Here is a 23,671-nt window from a genome sequence, read left to right on the forward strand (position 1 = left end):
CACACATCTAATCTCACAATAGATATCATTCCGTATGGGAATAAAAATATATAAATTTCTAGCTAAAGACAAATTAATGTCGCAAATATTTGTCATGTCACTCCGTCATGTGATTTCAATATCATAGCCTTTGGCGGGACTGTACCATTAGAAGGGCTTTCCTTTATTTGGCTTATTGTTATCCAAATTTCGGTTACCTACTCGGAAGCACAAGGACAAGCATCTTCTGTAGTGATGAGAAAAAAGGGGGTTCAACCACCTTTTCGCTTTTTCGATAAATCTGAAGCTTTTTGTTTCCCGGCCATTCATTACGTTTTGATTATTGTTTGCCAACTGAATGAAAGTTTGTCCTTTTGCGGAGCACTTCAACTACTGGGATGTACAGGTATGGAGAATGCCTTTGTCTTGGCTTCTTTGAGGATTTGAGCTTCTTTTGGTCTTTCGGGTTTTGAATTTCAGCCATTTCAGATTTTTTTTTATTGGGATCGCCGAAAAGAGCGGTTCACAGGCTCGTCATAATGACGCATATTATTCTACATCATTCCGCATATTACTCTATGTATATTATACCCGCGACCCACAAAACTGACAACTGAAAATGCTTTTCAAATGTTTTCCCCAACCCATCGCGCGCTTTTCCGCTGTTCACATTCGTTTCTATCTAAGTGCCGGCGTGTAGAAAATGTGTCAGATGCCTTTTGTGTAATGCCTAGCGACAGAAAATGAAGATTCTTCACTTGCCATATATGTATAGTGTCGTCCAGAGCTAAAAGAAAAACAGATCGCGAAAATTCGACGAAAATAGGAGAATCTTAGGAGAATGCTAAATGTATGTTTTGTATATATTTCCAAGACAGAAACTTTACAGAAATGTGATAAATTACAAAGATTTTTGTAAATATTCAGTTCGTTAGCAAAACCAATTCAAATATAAATTAAAAAAATTAGGCATTTTATGGACGATCAAAGTTAGATTTAATCTGCAAATAAGCTAATGGCCATCGAAAAGTTTTTAAATTTTTTTTTTATTTTAAATGCTAATTTAAGCGTTTGAGAGGCTCGTCTGCCAAAAAGAGAAACCTACAACTAATCCCAGAAAACTTAAGCAAAGTCGGTTCGGCATTCTTAATGTGACAATCGGGGCGAGATAACTAATTTAATTAATGCATAACCATAATGATTTTTTTCGTAATTATATACGCACAGCCGATGAATATGCAAGCGCGAAGATGAGACCAAAAAAATATATATACATATATATAAAACAAGATATCTCTATAAAACGATAAAACGCTAAAACTCGTTTGCTAACTGTGGCCAACTAATGACGAACCAAGTTTCAAGTTTAGGCCAACTTGGCAACAGGTGCAGGGCCCATCCCAAAAAACTCCAGCAATCATGACGTCATGGTCATCATAGACATAGGATACACGCAGAGAAAATGTATGGTATTTGCAAATAATATGAAAGTGAAATATTTAATTTTTACTCACCTAAAATGCATTATTACTTTTATTTTTAAACATCATAATGACTTTCTATTTATAAGCTAGTACATTTTACTCTAAAAATAGGATTTCTTTTTAGTAAAATCTATAAAATATTAACATTTTCTGTAAGTTCAAAATTATGCATATTTTATTGTGCGGCCAAATTAAATGGGCATTCAGATATGAATTAAGTTTAATCAATGCAAATGATTTGCACTAATTTAGCAACAAGTTTTCGGTGTCAGTTATCTTAACTTCCTAGTTTGCCCGGCACAGTGTTCCCTCGTTAACAGGTCCCTCATAATAAGCTAGGGAAATGTTTGTTAACTCGAACTCGAAGTGGAGATCGCAATTAACAACTTATTACTGCCGAACTTAACTCGTTTGCTAATTGTAAAGAGCATTTCGGTCTGCGCCTTCATTTCGCAGCTGGAAATCGCCGTTCAAGGACCAAAATGTATCTGCTATCTTGGATCCAAAGATCTCGAGAAAAAGTGATTCATTGGCGCTGTGCTACAAGTTGATTGGAATTTCTTAGAACCATTTCGCGTTGTTTTGTTCTGTTTCGGATCTCTGATTCATCGTTCTCTATGCAGCAAAATATTAGCGTATTGAGCAAATGTAGATATCATTCGGATATTTACAATTCCATAGAAGTATGCCTGATAAGACGGATTAATAGGAAATAGTTTGGATTTAGGCGTTTTAGGCCGAAGTTCAAGTTGTAACGCAGCTCATATGAATGATGAATGAATATGAATGGGTAAATGTATGGTAGTAAATGAATCATGGCCATTATCGAATCTATTTAGCCGGTTGCCGGCCCAGCAGCACATCATCGAATCGGTCAAGTTAGTTGACCCACAATTGGACTCATTCGCTGCATTGCCATTCCATTCACAATTCACAAAACCATCTAAAGTAATAACCCGAAAAGTCGCGTATATACCCACGGTATGGTTGCCCATTCACTTGCAATGGCCAGGTTGTCGGCATCGTGATCGGACAATCAATTTAGCTGCATTCGTCGTAGTTCTGCGAATCGAGTGATTCACTCGGGTGTATATAGTATGTAGTATTATGTGGTTCACATCATTCATACGAATGCAGCTCTAGTTTTTGCTCTCTCCCACGCCATCGTAGTATCTGAATGTGTCTGACTTTGAGTCACTCTCCGGCTGTAACGGGTTTTTTGCACAGCGAGAAAATATTGCTACTTCGCTGTAGCTAAAATTGTAAAACAAACAAAAATCTTCAATTATAAGCATTCGTTATTGGAAAATCCCTACATTATATGGTACACTGTGATTGAAGTTTTCTGACATCCAGATCGCTTTCGCCCAGTGCAGCGGTCAATCATTTCGCAATTATTGATTTTGCCAGTGCAAATAGATTGGCAAGCTGTGATTCCTGAGCCGCGTTTTTGTGTGTGCGCACAATATTTGAACGGACGACGCCTTTTCTTGGTAATTTAAAACATTTTGTGTACACAGTTTGTTAAGATTCGTAAACAAATCACGTCAAACAACAATGCGCAAGCGCAGCTGCGTCGGCACGCAGCTTTTTTGAATTTCGCGCCGTCGTCAAAGCATGCAATACACATGCACACGGATACGGATACAGATACAGATACAGATGCAGATACGGATCGAGTATATATATACTATATGGTACATATCGAGAGATGTCGGTTGCGTTGGCGTCGCCTCGCATTTTGACCGTTTCTTTTTGAACACATTGGCTGGCATTCATTAAAGATATGGCGACAAGGATAGGGGTAATCGGGGCATATTCAATTATTGGTCGTTTGGTGCATAACATACAGTTATAGAGTTACGCGTTATATAATATTCAAGGATTTCAGTTTGCTTCTATTCTACTGCTCATTTCTGAATTGCATCTCTGCTATATACTGCTTACCAAAATAAGTTCAAGAATTATTATTATTATTTTCTTTATATTCGAGGGTATCTTTGGTGCGTTACTGGGCCTTTTCATTCGTGGCCTCTGTGTTCCATTTCGCATTCATTAGCTGTATTCGCACTCTTTCCAATCTCTCTCTCTCCAATGTCCGCATTCATTTTGCATGCATCGTTTTTTATTTTATTTTACTCTGTTATTTTGTTATTTTTGCTCTGCCGATCGGAGACTGCGCCAATGCCGGCCGGCTTTTTTAACCGACTGAGTCACTGCAGGTTTTTGAACTTGCTAAACGCTGCGCAGTCGCATTCAGCGCGCTCTTTGCCTGGCTTCTATGTTTTTGTATTTTCATTGTTTTATTTTGGTCCTTTTCTTTTGCGCTTTCTGTTGTTTTGTGTGTTTTGTGTGATTTTTGCATTTATGTAGAAATTTCTTGATTGTTTCAGCGGTTACAAGTTTCGCAGTACAGTACTCAGTCGATAAAGTGGAAAATAGCTAAATAGTAAGCTCTATCGATTTGTATATTGCATTATTGTAACACTAAACTGTTTTCTATAGTGTGTACAACGTACATATGCACGTATTTCCAGTGAATATTATTTATTACGCATACGCAGTGTGTACGCCCAACCAATTCATTATTATTGGTTATTTGACAGTAGAAGATGAACATCTAGTGTAGTCTTTCAGAATATTTAATATTCGACTATACTGTTTCGTACTTCCTTAAAATATTCGGCGACATTGTCTCTTTAATTTTCGATGCGCTCAGCTTTGATTCAAAAAAAAAAAAAAAACAGAAAATGTATCGCCTTTTAATTGCACAAATGAGTTTGTCTGTTGAATATGGCTCCCTCCGGTTTCCTCGGAATCCCCGCAGCCCGTTGAAATGCAAATGACGACATGATTAGCGCCAAAGGGGGGCAAAACCGATCTCCGTTCTCCGATCGCTCAGAGCCATCATAAAAACCTGGCAACGGGGTCCCGCAACTGGCAATTAATTAAAATGCATAAATTATTATCCATTCGCCGAGTTCGCAGCTCTTTTCCGCTCTTTTTTAATGGCGCCGGTATATTAGCGTTCTGCCCCCGAGATTGACGCCTCCCGGCTCCCAAAAGTAGGCCACATTTATTTGGCCATGTCCTTGAGTCGCTCCCGGAAATATTTCCCACTTCTTAGCAACTGGTTTGGATATGATTTTAAATATTATTTGAGAGGCGGTAGAACAAAACCCAATTACTCATGCATCTTTGTATTTAATTGTATATATTAATAGCATGTCCATCTTAACTCAAGCCTTTTATTCAGTTCCTTTTATTTATTTATTTTTTTTTTGGTTTTGAATGGGGATCAGCTCATTTGGCTCATTTGGGGCTCGCCGCTGACGTTGTAAATTGAAGCTAAAATGTTATCCCCAGCTGGATCTCTCTGGATCTTTGGATGATGGAGGTCGAGTGCTGGCGCTGGAGACAAAAGGGGCAGACAAAAGAGATGGAGACACTTAAGTTTTTTGGTCGTGCTGTGAATGTGACAAAACAATTAATGTTTATTTTTGCATTTTAATTTGCCAACATTAATTGCAAGTTTATTGAGCTGAAAGGCAACGAACCTAACCGCTGGCCTTGGATGCGGATAGGTTATCTTCTGGGAGGTCTAGTGGTCTTCATTTCGCCGAAAGGGTCATGGTCATCAGTAGGACAAACATGGAGTGGGCCAGCAGGGTGAACTCGGCACCTAGTCCCTTCCAGTAGTAGTCGAGGAAAGCGGAAGCGTAGCGAGCTCCAAAAGCGATGGCAGCCATGGCGCCGTACACATTGCTGGACTCGTTGACGCCCAGAAAGAGCAGGGACACAACGTTGCCCACCAGTGTGAGTTCCTTCAGGGTCTCCGTGGAGGTGTCCTCGGTGTCACGCACCTTGGCCAACATATCGTAGAATAATGGCACCACAAAACAGGAGTGGGCCAACGCCAGGCCCGGATTGGTGGACTTCAGATAGAGCTCGATATTGGTCAGGGGCAGCGGCACTATCTCCATGATGCCCGACGTAATCAGTCGCACCCGATTGCACTCGTCATCGTCGTTGCTCGCCGCCCGCACCATCCCCAAAATTCCGTGGACCAGGCTCAAGGCCGCTGTTGCATAGCCATAGGGCGTTTCAATTGGGTGAAGGGTGTACATCGCATAGCCGGAACTGACCACCAACAGGCTGTTAAACAACGCGTCCATGACCAGCATCTCTAGTTTTCAGTTTCAGTGCCTTTAAATCGGATACTCTTCAACTGACCCTTCTGACATAGCTTGTCCCCCCTCTGATTTTCGATTTTCGAGAGCGACGAAACGAACGAAAAATTTTGAGCTAGCCAACTCGCCTTTAGCCCATTTGACAGAAGCGGCAAAGCTAACCTTACAAACTGTCATGTGGGTTTTTGCTAAGAACTTAAGAAACAGCTTGAAATCGCGATATTCTTGACTTCAAAAAGATCTTTTTTGAGTAATAAGCTTTAATGGCCAGATCGCTTAAAATGTCAGGATGGCAAGTACATATATATATATATATATATATATGGTCTAGTCGGAGCTCTTGCTCGTCTTCAATGGGCTCGCTGGGATGCGATGAACCAGACCGGTCAACTTCTCATCTGGCTGAGCACAGAGCAGCGAGCAACTCCTAGCCCAATGTCCCCGTTGATTTATGGCATCAAGGGTGGGCAGCTTAATCCGCTCGTATCCACCTGCGATCCACCTGCCGGCGGCAGATGGCTCAAAGTCTCGTGACTCGGAGCCCAAAGTCCAGAGACTTAAGACCCAAGACGATTGAAGACGGACCGGGAACCACAACCACAAGCTTGCTTTAATTATTAATTTAAATCGCACCGTTTATATGATAAAGACACTGGGACGTGCCGCTGAGCATTAGTGCATGTTGCAAGTGAAGTGGCAAGTGCACCAGCGCGGCCAGGAGCGGATCAGGGGCCAAGTTTCAGGTTCTATAGGAAAATACAGCAATCATTTTGTTAGTTCAATTGCGACTTTTACCTTTACTTGTGGTTTAATTCTATTGCTATTGATTGATCACAATTTTCTTTAATCATAACGCTTGAGAATTAGGTAGATTTGAAGATATCTGATGCCCGATCCTCTGAACCGCTCCTCATTTCAACTACACTGAGTGGCGTGACAAAAGTTGTTGCTCGAGTGCCTCCCCCTTTGCAAAACCCGCCGCTGACCCCGGCTCCGCCCCTTTTTGGGCCCCCACCCCTGCTCGCACAGACAATATATGTACATATGTATATGTGTTCGTATGTATATGACCAGCATGAAGTCTGCAGGCGAGCTCTGCAAGCGTAAAAATATAAAAAGTGCCGCAAGTGCAACAAGTAAAATATGAAAATACGAAACAAAAAAAAGCCAGAAGTGCAAGTGCAGGCAACTCGGCTCAGACACTCAATTCATAATTAATCAGGCTCTTCTTTCCACTTTCTGTGGCGAGCTTAACACTTCCCTTGGCCACACTGAGCGAAAAAGTTCAAGTGTGCAGTGTTGTATAGAGCCTTTTAAAACTGGCATACAACTTAAAGTGCAAAGCTTTCGTTACGAATACTGCGCCATGTTGGGAATGTGTTCCCCCAATTAGAGCCCTGTTTTCTAACAGTGCAGAGACAACCCTCGACCCTCGACGGAGTTTCCTGACTGTGCGCCAAGGTTGAGCGAGCATTCGTGATCCGGATCTGGCGGGGAATAGACCGTACCATAAGCAGGCCAGACCATCGCGAAGACGCTCTCTGCAGACTGCAGCTGGCTTTGAGCCCGACTTTTTGGGATCCGTTCTGGGCCAGTTTACTCTTCACTTGCGGACTTTTTTTGTGGCTCGTGTGGCAGCCAAGGCGCAAAGGCCTATTGATTTATGGCCAACTCGGCGCCCCAGCTAATCAGCGGCATTTGCATGCAGATCGCAAATGAGTTTTTGGCCAAAATGTTTAATGAGGAACGCACCGAAGACAAAAGAAAAAAACCTGCGTGGCCAAATATTTTCCGGCTAACAAAACCAAAACAAATTGAAACGGGCCAAACAAAAACAAAGACAAATGCAAATCAATAGTGACGTCGAGTAGTGAATACTCTTCTATTTGTGCTGAAAATATCATTAATATTGTTTTAATTCGGTGAAAAGTGAGATTTAGGCAATATAATCATTAACATTCACAAAAACTAGTGAAAATTCGTAGGTATTATTTGTAAATTGGTGATTGGCATCGCACAGATACTCCTTATTATTAGAGTATCTGCAAAGGAGACGCCTCGACAAAATTGATCGGGGCAGTCCAAAAAAGTGCGTGAGCGATGCGCAAATATTTGGCCGCAGTTTTGGAAGTGAAATAAATGAAATGAGCTGCGTTTGGGGCTCTCGAGCTGCTTGAAATGCGCACCAGAAACCCTACGCACTTCATAAATTATTTAACAGCTGCCCTGGCCAATTTCTGGGGGGCTTTCGAGGGGCTTCCATGGGGGTTTCGTTGGCGGTTCGAGGTGTTTTCGAGGGGCGGTGGCCAGCGGAAGGGGACCAATTTTAATTGCCGGCTACACGACAATGACAACACACCATCGCACGCACTTTTTGGAGGCCGATCGAGCCAGAAATCAGAAATCAAGCCAAAAAAAAAATAAAATAAAAAAAGAGAAAAAAAAAACGAACCACAGCGACTCAGAAATGTGCGAATTTTTGACAAGTGCAAACCGAAGTCGAGGTATGTACAACATGGCTTTGTACACGATTGTCGCCCCGCGTGATTTACGACAAATGCCCCAGACAAGTTTCCAGATCTAAGCGATCCGTGATTCATATACAACATACAGATTGCCTCATTTGGGTGCTGGGATGGGATAATGGGGTTTGCCAAGAGAAGCACTTACGATAAATACAAAACACTTGCGGTCACCAAAAAAAAAAAACAAAAAAGTATGTCCAAAACCGCTGAAGATCGGCGCTATCAGATATCAATTATTCATTAAATTGTGTTAACAGGCTGGTGTAACAATGTGACAGGAAATGGTTAATTAATACGTACTAAAATCCCTCAATTGCCATTGCCAATTTGAGTTGGTCAATGAGCTTTTGAGGCAATGATATTGGCATTAGTTGAATAATGAAATAGTTGTTCCAAATTGTAGGATGAAACGATTTATTATTGATGTTAGAATGAATACATCCATTCCACCTGTTCACACATGAACACGAATATATTTAAAGACTTACAATTTTGGGCTCCGTTCATATCTTATGTAAATGAATCGAGAGCGATAAATTATATTTAGGATTTTGTTATCTAAGGCGACATGGGTGCATTGCTCAAAAACATGTGCACACCACATGAGTCAGTCACTTGAGATCGTTCCCCGCCTCCTAAAATAGTCCCTTAGTGGGAGACCACAGATAAGGTCCTCGCCGCTCAAGATAGGCAGATGTGCCCGAGCGTGGGACCTCGATAAGGCGGGGACTATTTACTTAGGCCTCTGCGTAGGCCATTTACTTTAAGATGCGATTCTCATGTCACCTATTTAAACCGAAGATATTTCCAAATAAAGGCAGTTTCTTACAAAAACTCAACGAGTAAAGTCTTCTTATTTGGGATTTTACATTTGGTCAATCGAGCCTTTAATCGACTCTGCAGTTTCCCCCTACCAAAGGTAAGGAACTCAGAGAAAGGCCAGCTCCTTTAAGCATCTTACAGCTAAAGGTAGCAAAAATAAGTGACTCTTGTTTCCCCCTACCAAAGGTAAGGAACAGAGTATAAATATAAAAAGCAAAAAGATACAAAAGAATCTTTTATGTTTTAAAACAAGCACCTTATAGTCTATAGCTAAAGGTTGCTTTGTGTACCATTATAAATTGTGGTAAGGCGTGCTTGAGGCCATACATCAGCAATTGTGAAATTAAAAAGTGCATAACAAAAGTGCCTTATAAATGCTCTAATAGCATTAAATCAGCTCATAAATAGAGTGCAGTGTATATGCCATAAGAGCATAAATTAAATAAAAAGTGCCTGAAAACAGTGCCTTATAAATGCTCTAATAGCATTAAATCAGCTCATAAATAGAGTGCAGTGTATATGCCAAAAGAGCATAAATGCCGAAATAAATGGCTAAAAAACAAAAAAACTGACTGGACTACAAAAATAATAAAACGTGCCAAATAAACAAAAAAAATCATCTTTAAACATCAAAGGAGCCTCTACCAGCAGCAGAAGCAGCAACAACAGCAGCAGCAGAAGCAGCAACAGCAGTAGCAACAGCAGCAACAACAGCAGCAACAGCAGCAGCAACAACAACGACATCAGCTAAGTCAAAACAAGAATTTTCTGTTTATCCAAACACACATATATATATAAATACATATAAAATACATATACACGTACTATATATATTAAGAAATTACAAAAAATTTTCAAAATGATGTCAGAAAAGACTATTCAATTCCTTAAGAAGCAGTCCGAAATTATTTTGGAAATTAGAAAGTTGGAAGTAAAACCAACATTAACAGATGTAGAAATTCTAAAATTAAATGAGCTTCAAAAATGTTTCATTGCTAATCATAGCAATTTGTTAAAGATCGGCGTTGTCGATCATGAATATTTTAACGCGAAGCAGTATGATTTAATAATGATGGTGTTAGAAAAAATTAAAAATAAAAATGAAAAAATTAAGGGCGAGTCGGTAGAAAACACTTTCCCTAAATCAAACACTGTCCCTAAATCAAACCCTCCCCCTACATTAAACCTTGAAATGTGTGGTCACCCTGAAAAAGAGGGTATAGCACAAAACAACGCTTTAAAAGTAGAGCAGGCATTTCGAAATAATGTTGGCCAATTTCGAGTATATCTAGAAGATACGTCTAAACTAATAGACAGTAGTCCAGATTTCCTTAAAATAAGGAAAAATAAAATTGAATTTTTATGGCATAAAATAGATAACCTGATTGAACAGGTGAATAGTCATTTTGAGAGCTCGCTATTCGAAGAAGAAATTAGCGAACTTGAATTTGACAAACAAAATATTCTTACAGCCATTAATAGTCGACTCAGTGGCACAATAAATAAAGCTGAAATGTCGACGGTTGTTAAGGCGGAGGAGTTACCAACCCTGCCTAAAATACAGATTCCCACTTTCTTTGGTGATTCCAAAGAATGGGATCTTTTTAATGAACTCTTTACAGAGCTCATACATGTGAGAGAGGATCTCAGTCCTTCTCTCAAATTTAATTATCTAAAGTCAGCATTAAAAGGAGAAGCCAGAAATGTGGTTACTCATTTACTGCTCGGCTCTGGAGAAAATTATGAAGCCACTTGGGAGTTTTTGACCAAGCGATATGAGAATAAAAGAAACATATTCTCAGATCATATGAATAGGCTTATGGATATGCCAAATTTAAATTTAGAATCCAATAAGCAAATAAAGACATTTATTGACACGATTAACGAGTCAATTTATATTATAAAATTAAAGGCACAATTACCAGAAGATGTGGATGCAATTTTCGCTCACATAATTCTTCGGAAATTCAATAAAGAATCACTCAATTTATATGAAAGCCATGTTAAAAAGACAAAAGAAATACAGGCACTTTCTGATGTCATGGACTTTTTAGAGCAAAGGCTCAATTCTATATCATCATTCTCACAGGAAGTAAAACCTGTAAAGAAAATGATTAATAATAACAAGAATAAAAATTATAGTGACAATTGTGCATATTGCAAACTACCAGGGCATTATTTAATTCAATGCCATAAATTTAAAATAATGAATCCAGCAGAACGGTCTGACTGGGTAAGAAAAAATGGGATTTGCCTAAGATGTCTGAGGCATCCGTTTGGTAAAAAATGTATAAGCGAGCAGCTTTGTTCGACTTGTCGTAAACCTCACCACACGTTACTTCACTTTGCAGGTCATAATCCAGAAAAAGTGAATACGTGTAGAACAACAGGTCAAGCCTTGTTGGCCACGGCCTTGATTCAAGTAAAGTCGAGGTATGGAGGCTTTGAACAATTAAGAGCATTGATTGATAGTGGCTCTCAAAGCACAATTATTTCAGAAGAGTCTGCACAGATTCTAAAATTGAAAAAATTTCGGTCTCATACTGAAATAAGTGGAGTATCTTCCACAGGAACGTGCATCTCCAAGCACAAAGCGGTTATTTCGATAAGAAATTCTCCGAAAAATTTAGAAATTGAAGCAATTATTCTCCCAAAACTTATGAAGGCACTTCCAGTCAACACGATTAATGTTGATCAGAAAAAATGGAAGAACTTTAAATTAGCCGACCCCGATTTTAATAAACCGGGTCGCATTGATCTAATCATTGGAGCAGACGTATATACTCACATTCTGCAAAATGGAGTTATAAAAATAGACGGTCTCCTTGGGCAAAAAACTGATTTCGGGTGGATAGTTTCTGGATGTAAAAAATCCAAAGGAAAAGAAACCATTGTAGCCACAACAATAGAAATAAAAGAGTTAGATCGCTACTGGGAAGTGGAAGAAGAAGAAAAAGATGATATCGAGTCTGAAATCTGTGAAAATAAATTTATCAAAACGACAAAAAAAGATTCAGATGGGCGATACATTGTGTCAATTCCATTCAAGGAGGATGTCACCTTAGGAGATTCAAAGAAACAAGCGATAGCTCGTTACATGAATCTGGAGAAAAAACTAAAAAGAAATGAAAAACTTAAGGTTGACTACACTAAATTCATGAATGAATACATGGATTTAGGACACATGATTGAAGTGAGTGATGAAGGCAAATATTTTTTACCGCACCAGGCAGTGATTAGAGATTCAAGCCTTACGACCAAATTGAGAGTAGTTTTTGATGCTTCAGCAAAAACTACGAATAACAAAAGTTTGAACGACATAATGTGGGTTGGGCCACGAGTTCAAAAAGATATTTTTGACATTATTATTAAATGGAGAAAATGGGAATTTGTTGTTTCGGCAGACATTGAAAAGATGTACCGACAAATTAAAATAGATAATGATGATCAAAAATATCAATATATTTTATGGAGAAATTCTCCAAAAGAAAAAATTAAAACATATAAATTAACCACAGTCACTTACGGAACTGCATCTGCACCATATTTGGCTACCAGGGTTCTGGTAGATATTGCAGATAAATGTAAAAACCAAGTTATTAGTGCAATAATTAGGAATGATTTCTATATGGATGACCTAATGACTGGAGCTGATTCGGTAGAAGAAGCTAATAAATTAATAACATTAATTCTCCATGAATTGCAGAAAGTTGGATTCAACTTAAGGAAATGGATTTCCAACAATTCCAAAATATTAACCACTGTGGAGGACACAGGGGACAATAAGGTTCTCAATATTATCGAAAATGAATGTGTTAAAACTTTAGGACTAAAATGGGAACCTCAAAATGATTTATTTAAGTTCAGCGTAAATTGTAATGATGAATCAAAAAATATAAATAAGCGCGTTGTGTTATCAACGCTAGCAAAAATATTTGATCCGTTAGGATGGTTGGCACCAGTCACGGTTTCAGGAAAACTTTTTATTCAAAAACTTTGGATAAATAAAAGTGAATGGGATCAGGAATTATCCATAGAAGATAAAAATTATTGGGAAAAATATAAAGAAAATTTATTATTGTTAGAGAATATTCGAATCCCAAGGTGGATTAATTCAAACAGTTCTTCAGTCATTCAGATTCACGGATTTGCGGACGCCTCCGAAAAAGCATATGCTGCAGTAGTCTATGCTAAAGTAGGACCTCATGTTAATATAATAGCTAGCAAAAGTAGAGTCAACCCTATAAAAAATAGGAAGACAATTCCCAAACTCGAGCTGTGTGCAGCTCACCTGCTTAGTGAATTAATCCAAAGACTAAAAGGATCAATTGACAATATAATGGAGATCTATGCTTGGAGTGATTCCACGATTACCTTAGCATGGATTAACAGTGGTCAAAGTAAGATCAAATTTATAAAAAGAAGAACGGATGACATTCGGAAATTAAAAAATACTGAATGGAATCATGTTAAGTCAGAGGATAATCCAGCAGATTTAGCATCCAGGGGAGTGGATTCTAACCAGTTGATCAACTGTGATTTTTGGTGGAAAGGTCCGAAATGGCTAGCAGACCCAAAAGAACTTTGGCCTCGGCAGCAGTCTGTAGAAGAACCTGTCTTAATAAATACGGTATTAAATGACAAAATAGATGATCCTATTTACGAATTAATAGAAAGGTATTCCAGTATAGAAAAACTTATACGTATAATAGCATACATAAATAGATTCGTGCAGATGAAAACAAGAAATAAAGCCTATTCATCAATTATTTCAGTAAAGGAGATAAGAATAGCGGAAACAGTTGTTATTAAGAAACAACAAGAATACCAGTTTAGGCAAGAGATAAAGTGCCTTAAAATCAAAAAGGAAATCAAGACAAATAATAAAATATTGTCATTGAATCCATTTTTGGACAAGGATGGGGTTCTAAGAGTTGGAGGAAGATTGCAAAATTCCAATGCAGAATTTAATGTTAAACATCCAATCATTTTAGAAAAATGCCACCTAACAAGCTTATTAATAAAAAATGCTCATAAGGAAACATTGCATGGAGGGATAAACCTAATGCGAAACTATATCCAAAGAAAGTATTGGATTTTCGGGTTGAAAAATTCGTTGAAAAAGTATTTAAGAGAATGTGTAACGTGTGCAAGGTATAAACAAAATACAGCTCAGCAAATAATGGGTAACTTGCCAAAATATAGAGTGACGATGACATTCCCGTTTCTTAATACTGGAATAGATTACGCAGGTCCTTATTATGTTAAATGTTCAAAAAATCGTGGCCAAAAAACATTTAAAGGATACGTTGCTGTATTCGTTTGCATGGCCACCAAAGCCATACACTTAGAAATGGTAAGCGATCTAACTTCAGACGCATTTTTAGCAGCACTCAGAAGATTTATTGCTAGACGGGGAAAATGTTCCAATATCTATTCAGACAACGGAACAAATTTTGTAGGAGCTGCAAGAAAATTAGATCAAGAGTTATTTAATGCAATACAAGAAAATATAACGATTGCAGCGCAGCTTGAAAAGGACAGGATTGATTGGCATTTTATTCCCCCGGCAGGACCTCACTTCGGAGGTATTTGGGAAGCTGGAGTTAAGTCAATGAAATACCATTTAAAGCGTATAATCGGCGACACTATTTTGACTTACGAAGAAATGTCAACTCTTTTATGTCAAATAGAAGCATGCTTAAATTCAAGGCCATTATACACTATAGTTAGTGAGAAGGACCAACAAGAAGTTTTAACACCAGGTCATTTTTTAATTGGAAGACCACCTTTAGAAATAGTCGAACCAATGGAAGATGAAAAAATCGGAAATTTGGATAGGTGGAGACTTATCCAAAAAATGAAGAAAGATTTCTGGGTTAAGTGGAAAAGTGAATATTTGCATACGCTCCAGCAAAGGAATAAATGGAAAAAGGAAATTCCTAATATAGAAGAAGGGCAAATAGTTTTATTGAAGGATGAGAATTGTCATCCTGCAAGATGGCCTTTAGGAAAGGTGGAAAAGGTGCATAAGGGGAATGATGATAAGGTCCGAGTGGCTAAAGTAAAGATGCAGGAAGGATATATCACTAGACCCATTACTAAAATTTGTCCCTTGGAAGGAATAAAGTCTGTTGACAAAAATGAGGCTGACCAAGAGCCAAAAAGACGAACTAGAGCGACATCGGGAATGTCCAAGATCGGAATCATTATGGCAATGTTGTTGTTTGTGTTAAGTTGTCAAGTTTCTAGCGCATTACCTAAAGATATAGCACCAAGATATTCTATAGACAAAATAAATAAAACCTCAGCAATATATCTAGACCCGCTAGGAGATGTTGAGATTGTGAGTACTTCTTGGAATTTGGTTATCTATTATAAAATGGATCCATATTTTAAAATGTTAACAAAGGGTAATGCGCTTATACAAAGTATGAGGAAAGTTTGCGAAAGACTTCATAGCTTTGAAGAGCAATGTAGTCTAGTCTTAGATAATATGCAAAGTCAGTTATCGGAACTTGAAGAAAACAATAAATTGTTTATGATGCAGTCTAGATCTAGAAGCAAGCGTGCTCCTTTCGAATTTATGGGTTCCTTGTATCATATTTTATTTGGTATAATGGATGAAGATGATAGAGAGCAATTAGAAGAAAATATGAAGAATTTGTTAGATAACCAGAACAACCTTGATAAACTAATTCAAAAACAAACATCTGTGGTTGATTCAACTTCTAATCTATTAAAGAGAACAACAGAAGATGTTAACTCCAATTTTAGAAGTATGCAAATAAGAATTGAGAACATGACAGAAGTTCTTAAAGAAAATTATTATGTTTATAAGGAATCAATAAAATTCTTTATGATTACGAAACAGCTACACTCATTGATTGAAGAAGGCGAAAAAATTCAAGCAGGCATTATAAGCCTGTTGATTGATATTAATCACGGTAGGCTAAATACAAATATTCTCAGGTAAGGTTCCTGCGAATTCAAAAGTCCGTCTGCAATGTACTGGCTCTCAAATTGAATTGTTTGATTTGCCTCAGCAAGGAGTTTTAAGCATTGCGCCATATTGTACGGCAAGAACCGACGATAAAATTCTAGTTGCCCACCATAACATTCAGTCCGAAAGTGAAGAATTATTATCAACACCTTATATAGGAGAAGTTAGTGAAGTGCCGAAGATTATTTGGGATCCGCTGAAACTATCAATATTAAATCATACTGAGGAATTTGAACGATTGAATAATGAAATTAAATTTATGAAAGAGAACCATCAAAAATTGAAAGATTTACATTTCCATCATATTTCCGGACATGCTGGATTAATTATTGCCTTAATACTAATGATAGTATTAATAATATATTTCATACGGAATGTGCTGTGCAACAAAGAATGCAAGCAATAACCTTTGCAGGTCCGTTGCCAGTACTATAAATATCAATAGTAAATAAACAATAAAATAATATAACAAATAAAAATATACAGTCCACTATATCGTTGTTTAATAGAAAATGTACTTCTACATAGAAAAAGCAAAATGTTTAAAATAAGTTAATTGAGTACAAATTGTTGAATTAAAAATAATATAAACCATAATTGTAATCCAATAAAATTAAAAGCCAGAAAAACTAGGCCCATTGAAATCTTAGTTGCAAAATAAATGAACATATATCAAATAAATACAGTCCACTACTGTTATAAATGCAACTAATGTACATCTCAGCTTTGCTGGCCCTTTGGCAGAATGTTCACACATGAACACGAATATATTTAAAGACTTACAATTTTGGGCTCCGTTCATATCTTATGTAAATGAATCGAGAGCGATAAATTATATTTAGGATTTTGTTATCTAAGGCGACATGGGTGCATTGCTCAAAAACATGTGCACACCACATGAGTCAGTCACTTGAGATCGTTCCCCGCCTCCTAAAATAGTCCCTTAGTGGGAGACCACAGATAAGGTCCTCGCCGCTCAAGATAGGCAGATGTGCCCGAGCGTGGGACCTCGATAAGGCGGGGACTATTTACTTAGGCCTCTGCGTAGGCCATTTACTTTAAGATGCGATTCTCATGTCACCTATTTAAACCGAAGATATTTCCAAATAAAGGCAGTTTCTTACAAAAACTCAACGAGTAAAGTCTTCTTATTTGGGATTTTACACCACCCAATTAATTTAAGTGTTTCGTTCGGATTTCTTTCATGTTTTCAGTGATTAAGAGTGTTTAATCGACGAAGAAACTTTTTCATTTAAATGTCAAGTAGAGCCGGAGTCATCCAATGCAAATAATAGATCTGGTTTAAACACACTTCCAAATATTGGGCTGTTGATCGTTAGTCATGCTACCTACCAAAAATAGTTCTTAATTTTGAACATCGTTCGTTGTCAGATTAATCATTCGACTGCTGGAGGAGCATCTTTAATTCAACCTCTTGATAATGGGCGGTAGTTCCGCATCCCAAATTGGCGGGGGGAATCGACCCGATCTTTCGATAAATAGCGCCAGTTCCGAGATCAAAATAAACCGAACAATAAGATAGGTTTCAATTGTGTGAGCATGCCTTTAGGCTAATTGCACAAAATGCGGATGTGTATTTCACTATAAAAAATCCAGCATTTTTGGGGGCATTCTTTTCGCATTTGATTTGATTTATTTTGCTTTGTCGGCTGCTTAAGGATTTGAGACTTTATTATTCGTATTATTTATGGCACTTTGCTGTGCTCGGGCGGACAAATCCCCATTCAAGTTCCCATGGCTGCCGTCCATAAAACATATAGTTCAAGTGGCCCAAGATCCATTTCCAGGAAGTCTTGCTCAGGCTCTGCATCCAAGCGGAAGTTAGGAGTTGAAAATTCTGCGAACAACAAATTCCGCCCAATCATGAAATTTGAATTTGTTTTTATTCTATAGTACGATCGATAATGATCGGCTTAAGCGAAATATTGGGTTTGCTCAACAAAAAACACAACTACAAAAATCTGACTTGCAAAGTCCGTTAATTTGAATTCATTTGCAGTCGCATAACCCCACTTAAATGGACAGGAGTATCTGTCAAATGTGCAGGGCGCAAAGAACCAACAAGTTCCATCATCGAACTGAGAGATTTGAGTTGGGTATCCAGCCAAAAATAATATTAAAACAAGCAAAAAAAAAAAATACGAAAAATGTTGTTCTTTGACGCTGCATAAAATTAAGGCAGTGAGGGTGGCAAAATGTACACATATTTATATGTATAAGCTTATGATATATATATATATAAATAAGTGTTCTGTCTGCCTGTCAAATGTCAATGATGTGCTCTTAAGCCTTTTATTCGCTATCTGCGATTGTATCCCTCCATTCGGTACAGTATGCCCTCCATTGGGAGCCGCGGCAGTCGGCAGACAGTAAGACAGTCGATTCCTTTATTTCGGGCCAAAAGAAGTCATTAAAAATGCACAGAATGTCAATGCAAAACGCTGATAATACGCAATTATGCATCCGCCAGATAAATAACACGGCCGAAGGAAGCTAATGACAGTTGGCAGGAATATAAAAAATGATGATGATGCCTGAAATGGAGATGTCGGCATGGGAACATATACTTATTTATGTGCTGCGCCAAATAAGCGAGGCAAAACTTTCAACATAATCAAAAAGTCGTTGCAACGGACAAACGGGCAAAAAAAAGGAGTATATTTTCAAGATTTTATCAGTGTATATATGTATATATATTAGTTTGTTAAGCACTCTTGAGTTTTATGGCTGCATGGCATTTGTTTCGAATTGCAAAGAGCAAATCTGAAATTCAATTGATTATGATGCGAAATGATTTCACGCCGCACACTAGTAATAATTTGCTCAAAATGCGCCAAAATATATATGCGCGTTGATGGCGATGTCTGTCACTCCACCCATTTATCTACCACCCACCGCCCAGCAACCAGCACACAACACAACGCACCGCACCACCCATTCACCCAACCAACCACCCACCCACGAATGCCAAACACGAGCCACTGGCATGTGCGATTAAAATTGTTTTACGCAGTTTCCGACCGGCAACATTGTAAGCTAAAGCATTTAAAATAGTTTCGCTGCCTCCACAATCGTGTGCTTGCTTGTGGGTGTGCGATTTTCTTTGAGTGTATGTACGACGCGTACACGTGCGAGACCTTTGCCACATTACAGCAATAAAAAAAAGGGGGAAAAAAAGAAAAAACTAAAGAAAAACTATACCAGCTAAAACAGGCGAGCATCAGCCGGCGTCGCATTTGCCGCGCATTTTGCATTTAAACGGAAAAATAAACATAAACGAGTGAATAGCCAAGTGGGTCGAAGCCCCAGATACTCTGCTAGTACTTCCCGTACTTCTCAATAATCTTTCGTTGTTTTCTCTCTTTTTTTTCTTTTTTAAATACGAAAATAATGAAAATAAATATATTTCCTAGTAGTTATAGCTGTTGCTAATGGTGGGTCCCTGAGGGTTTGGGGTTTGGGGTTCGGGGTTGGGGGTTCGCACTTTTCAGGGTTTCCAGGGGGTCGGTCGGGGCCCCTAACGCGTCATTTGCATAATGCAAATTGAGCTAAGCGTCGCCATTCGGGTAATTCTCGTTAGTGTTTTGCAATCATTCATTCATTCATTCAGCCAGTCATTTCGTCATTCGGTCGCGTTTTGAAACAACGGCACAAATGAGTACCGAGCACCCGCACAAATTGTATTTTTGCCGCCCATTTATAATGGTTTATCTATTAATGGCTATGCAATTCCGATCGGGTGTTTCCCAGCGTTGTAAACATTTTGTGAAAATTGCCACTTTACTCTGCTTAAGTTTAAGTTTTTCGACTACCTTTTATATATTATATTGCCTACTAGAACGTCACTTAATTACCCCAACCTTCGAATAGTTTAGCATAGCAAATTGTGATTTTTCCAGTTCGAGTTCTTACATAACTTAGAGATGCACTTTCTGAAGCCCATTTTCAATTCCAATTCATTTTATATTTTACAGAACTTTGTGTTTGGGAATTTTTGACTTTTATTCGAAAACATATTGAGTGCACAACTATGAATCAAATCAATGGATAGCCGTTCAATTTGTTTCCTTCTTCGAGACTTGCGATACCTTATGTGTGTCTAGGATACAGTACGTACACCTATGAATGTACCAAAGCTATTGGATTTCATAGGCTGACGCTTCTGACGACCGGCGGTAATCAGTAATCTTATTTATGGCCCCCCTGTATATAAGTAGTGTTGTGTATATGCACGGGGGCTATATGCTGAGCGATTATAGAAAATAAACTGGGTCACACGCGTTCTTCGGCTTTCACTTTCCCTTTCCTTTCTAACCGAAAAAGTGGTTCTGCTCGAGGATATAGATATTGATCTCACTCGATAGTGCGTCAGTTCAGCAAGAAACCGATCCCGTTGAAGAGACGGCGGATTTAAACTTATATTTAAACTTATAAACATACACATTTATGTAGGCACATACGTGATGGCTATTCAGAGTGCTGGCAAGTGGGGCGTATGAGCAATTATTATTATGTATACGTATTCCTTTATCGCCAGCAGTAATTTGTTGTTGTAGCCGAGAGCTCGGCATTAGCAACAAATAATGCGTGTAATGCAAATTAGTCGTTGGACTGATAAGAACAGGCGCCGATTGTGAAACGAGGCGGTAAAAATAAACAGATGTTGTGTTTTATGTTTAAAAACGGTGTAGACCAACTAGTACTCTTCCTGTTTTGCACTTATCTCCAAATAAATTATATTTTAAATTAAATCTTGCTCAAATGCTAGTTTTATCAGTATCTAAAAAGGCCTATTTTCTGAAAATGCATACGCAAAGATGCGCTTTGAAACTATTGAGACTGTTTTGAATACATTTATTACAAGCAATAAATTAGAAATAAAATGAACGGCGAATACAAATCAATTTATATTGAATACGCTCCTATTGGATTGTTTGTAAACATTGCTATTTCCATGGGAGCAAAGTAATGAGTTCATTAAGAGCCCATAGAAGAGATTCATTCACACTAATACCCATTCACTGGTTGTGTAAGGAACGAAGGGCAAGACCACATAGCCGATGGGGCAGGGGCCCATTATCACCACCATTATCGCCGCGGAGAGCCAGAGCCTCGGTTCGCTTCGATCCGTTCGACGGTAGATTGCGGCAATTGAATTTCGCCAGCTCGAAAAAGATGATTTCAATTAGGCAGCAATGAGATTTATGCCATGCATTAGAGCAGTGACAGATACGAAGCCACATGCGGTCAGTTTGGGACTTGTGGTGTACTCAGAGGTCACCATCCATTCCATTACCGAATCGAAATCGAAATCGGAATCGGAATCGGACTCGGAATCGGGTTTGCGATCGGGGATTCGAAGAATCCAAAGACCAACTGCCAATGGATTGCCCCATGTTGCAATCGCCAATCGACCAAACCTATCAGCGTTTGCGATTCCACTTAAAATGGTGCCAAATGGCTTATCACTTCTCACTTGGCTCCAGCATTATTCACCGATCGTGGCTGGGAAACTCACTGCCTACCTCAAAGACTCGCAAAGCCATTTTTGGGTTTTTTATTTTATTTAATTTTTTTTTATTTTTAGATTAGGCATGAGACATTTATAAAAGTTACATTTAATTCACCAACCAAATCTTTGGTTTCAAAAAATTAAGATCCCTCATAAGTCAACATTGTATTCTACTTAAAAATATTATACTTAATAAATATAATTGAGGCCCTTTTGATAACTAAATGTGACTGGCAAGTTATTATCGCATACTGATGATTTGCAAATTCTAAAGCTACCATGCAACGCAAAGATACTTTTTGAAATACTTTCGTACGTCAATTGAGCTACCCGAATGGTCCACCCCAGTTATATAAACACTTTGTTTCCAAGGGACAACATCTGCATATTAATTTTAAGATAAATCAAGAGGTCTAGATCTGTTGGATGAATCACGTTGAACCTAGTTGAAAACTGTGCAGGTGAGCGAAGTGGAAGATGCGTGCTGATAAGCGACTGATAACGATGACGTATTTGTCTCGTCTTTTCGACGGTTGCCAAGACTGAAATCATAATTATATTATACTCAGCTGCCTGCGTTATCAGAAATATTTACGCAAGTGCCACACTCTTCCAACACTCTCTACATTTGAGATTAGCTCAACAATTCTATTTGCGAGTACCCGTGCGTAAAGTAATCAGCAAGTCCCTTGAGCGAACAAAATCAGAATATCAGAATAGTTTTTTTTTTGCACAGCAACGGTGCGTATGAGTAACGATAAATTGGGAAATTTCGATTGGAGCTATAGGAGCTCATGTAATTAATGGGAAACAACTGATAATTTGACAGGCGGGCGAGCCACTTGAGGCACGCGATTAACTTGACCAACAATAAATTGCCTTTATGGTTATATTACCCCTTTCTGAGGAGGAATTTCACAATTATTTGTGGATGATAACATTTTGTAGCTTCGGTCGCTTGGAAGTCGCCAGACTTTTTGCGCACAGCGTGTGGCAGTCGATAAGATCAATAACTATAACTAATACTATTCGGCGGGTGCCATTTTAGTGAGAAACCCGCCTGGCAACCGTGAATACACTTCTGCAGATTGTCCGCTTTGACCGCCGGATATGAATCGATATGGGTTACTATGTGCCCCTGAATCTGAATTTTAATCGTATAATGTATGTATATAACAAGCGCACTGCTGACGTAAACTGGAGTACATAGATGCAAATTCAAACCAGCACTTCATCATAAGTTGCGTATGCAATTAGAATTAGAACTTTAATTAAATTGCACGAGGAAATCAAGAAACTGGAGCAGGGCAACCTCTTCAAATCGAAACAAAAATCCCCACTTCGACACGAGATTTATAAGCCGGAAAATGATCACCAATCAAAATTCATTATTTAGTGCAAGTGACTGTCGTCTGTGTGTGTGAGCCTATAAATAATACTATAGCTTTACCGTTATCTCGAAAAGCGGGCGCATTGCAAAAATATTTTATCTGCACATCAAATCAATGTTAAGGAGCCAGTAGTCTCTATTTTGCAAACACCAACTTTTTTGCACACTGTAACTGATTTAGGCATTATAATTTATAATTATTTGTTATATTATTTTTAGTGTAATAGAAGATTAATGAAACGAAATCCAAGTTACGCAAACAGTTGACAAATTAGGATTTTTAGACGATTTTTGAACTTCAAAAATGGGTTAATGGGTCTTTTAAACAGAACAGATCATTCGAACATATCCGCTAAAAAGATTGCAAACTAGTTCGGAACTGACCAACACTGGGTTTGTGTACAGGTGATTGCCGCGCACACGGCAACCACTCGACGCCGCCCAAGTAGAACTGATTTGTTTCGTTTTTGTATTTTGATAAGAACGCGCGCTCTTATCAATCATATGAAGCCATGGATGGCATGCTGGCATGGCGAATGGTAACAAAGTTGACCATAAATTGCTGGCGCTTTTTTTTTCTAATCAACGAAAAGTGCCTACCTACATCAAGTTTGACCTAATTTTGATAAGCGAAGACTTTGCGAAAAAATAAAAGAAACTAGAAGCAAGTAAAAGCATGAGGAAAGGAGCGACGGCAAGTGACTAACGCGAATAAAATAATTGCCGCGGCGTGTGCAAGGTTGAA

The 23,671-nt window shown here is 38.4% G+C and overlaps 2 protein-coding genes and 1 long non-coding RNA gene across 3 annotated transcripts in view; 2 read left to right on the forward strand and 1 right to left on the reverse strand.

Moving 5' to 3' along the window:
• Positions 1-23,671, forward strand: part of LOC116801978 — a 33,630-nt gene that overhangs the window by 4,183 nt on the left and 5,776 nt on the right. The window lies entirely within an intron of this gene.
• LOC6616234 lies at positions 4,695-5,801 on the reverse strand. Its single transcript, XM_002040562.2, has 2 exons — positions 5,021-5,801; positions 4,695-4,874 (listed from the first exon to the last, which is right to left on the reverse strand). Exon 1 carries the CDS (start codon positions 5,645-5,647, stop codon positions 5,075-5,077), a length of 573 nt encoding a protein of 190 aa, XP_002040598.1. The 5' UTR covers positions 5,648-5,801; the 3' UTR covers positions 4,695-4,874; positions 5,021-5,074.
• Positions 9,788-16,510, forward strand: LOC116801977. Its single transcript, XM_032724517.1, has 2 exons — positions 9,788-14,729; positions 16,168-16,510. The coding sequence occupies exons 1-2, from the start codon at positions 9,860-9,862 to the stop codon at positions 16,407-16,409; spliced, it is 5,112 nt and encodes a 1,703-aa protein (XP_032580408.1). The 5' UTR covers positions 9,788-9,859; the 3' UTR covers positions 16,410-16,510.

This window comes from Drosophila sechellia, chromosome X (assembly GCF_004382195.2).
Source record: "Drosophila sechellia strain sech25 chromosome X, ASM438219v1, whole genome shotgun sequence".
NCBI classification, from domain to species: domain Eukaryota; kingdom Metazoa; phylum Arthropoda; class Insecta; order Diptera; family Drosophilidae; genus Drosophila; species Drosophila sechellia.

Bases quoted from the DNA above. Each gene is read 5' to 3' on its own strand.
- LOC116801977 (XM_032724517.1), top strand. From the start codon at position 9,860: ATGATGTCAGAAAAGACTATTCAATTCCTTAAGAAGCAGTCCGAAATT. The intron at 14,730-16,167 runs TTAGTGAGAAGG...ATATAGGAGAAG, and splicing joins AAGGCCATTATACACTATAG to TTAGTGAAGTGCCGAAGATT.
- LOC6616234 (XM_002040562.2), bottom strand. From the start codon at position 5,647: ATGCTGGTCATGGACGCGTTGTTTAACAGCCTGTTGGTGGTCAGTTCC.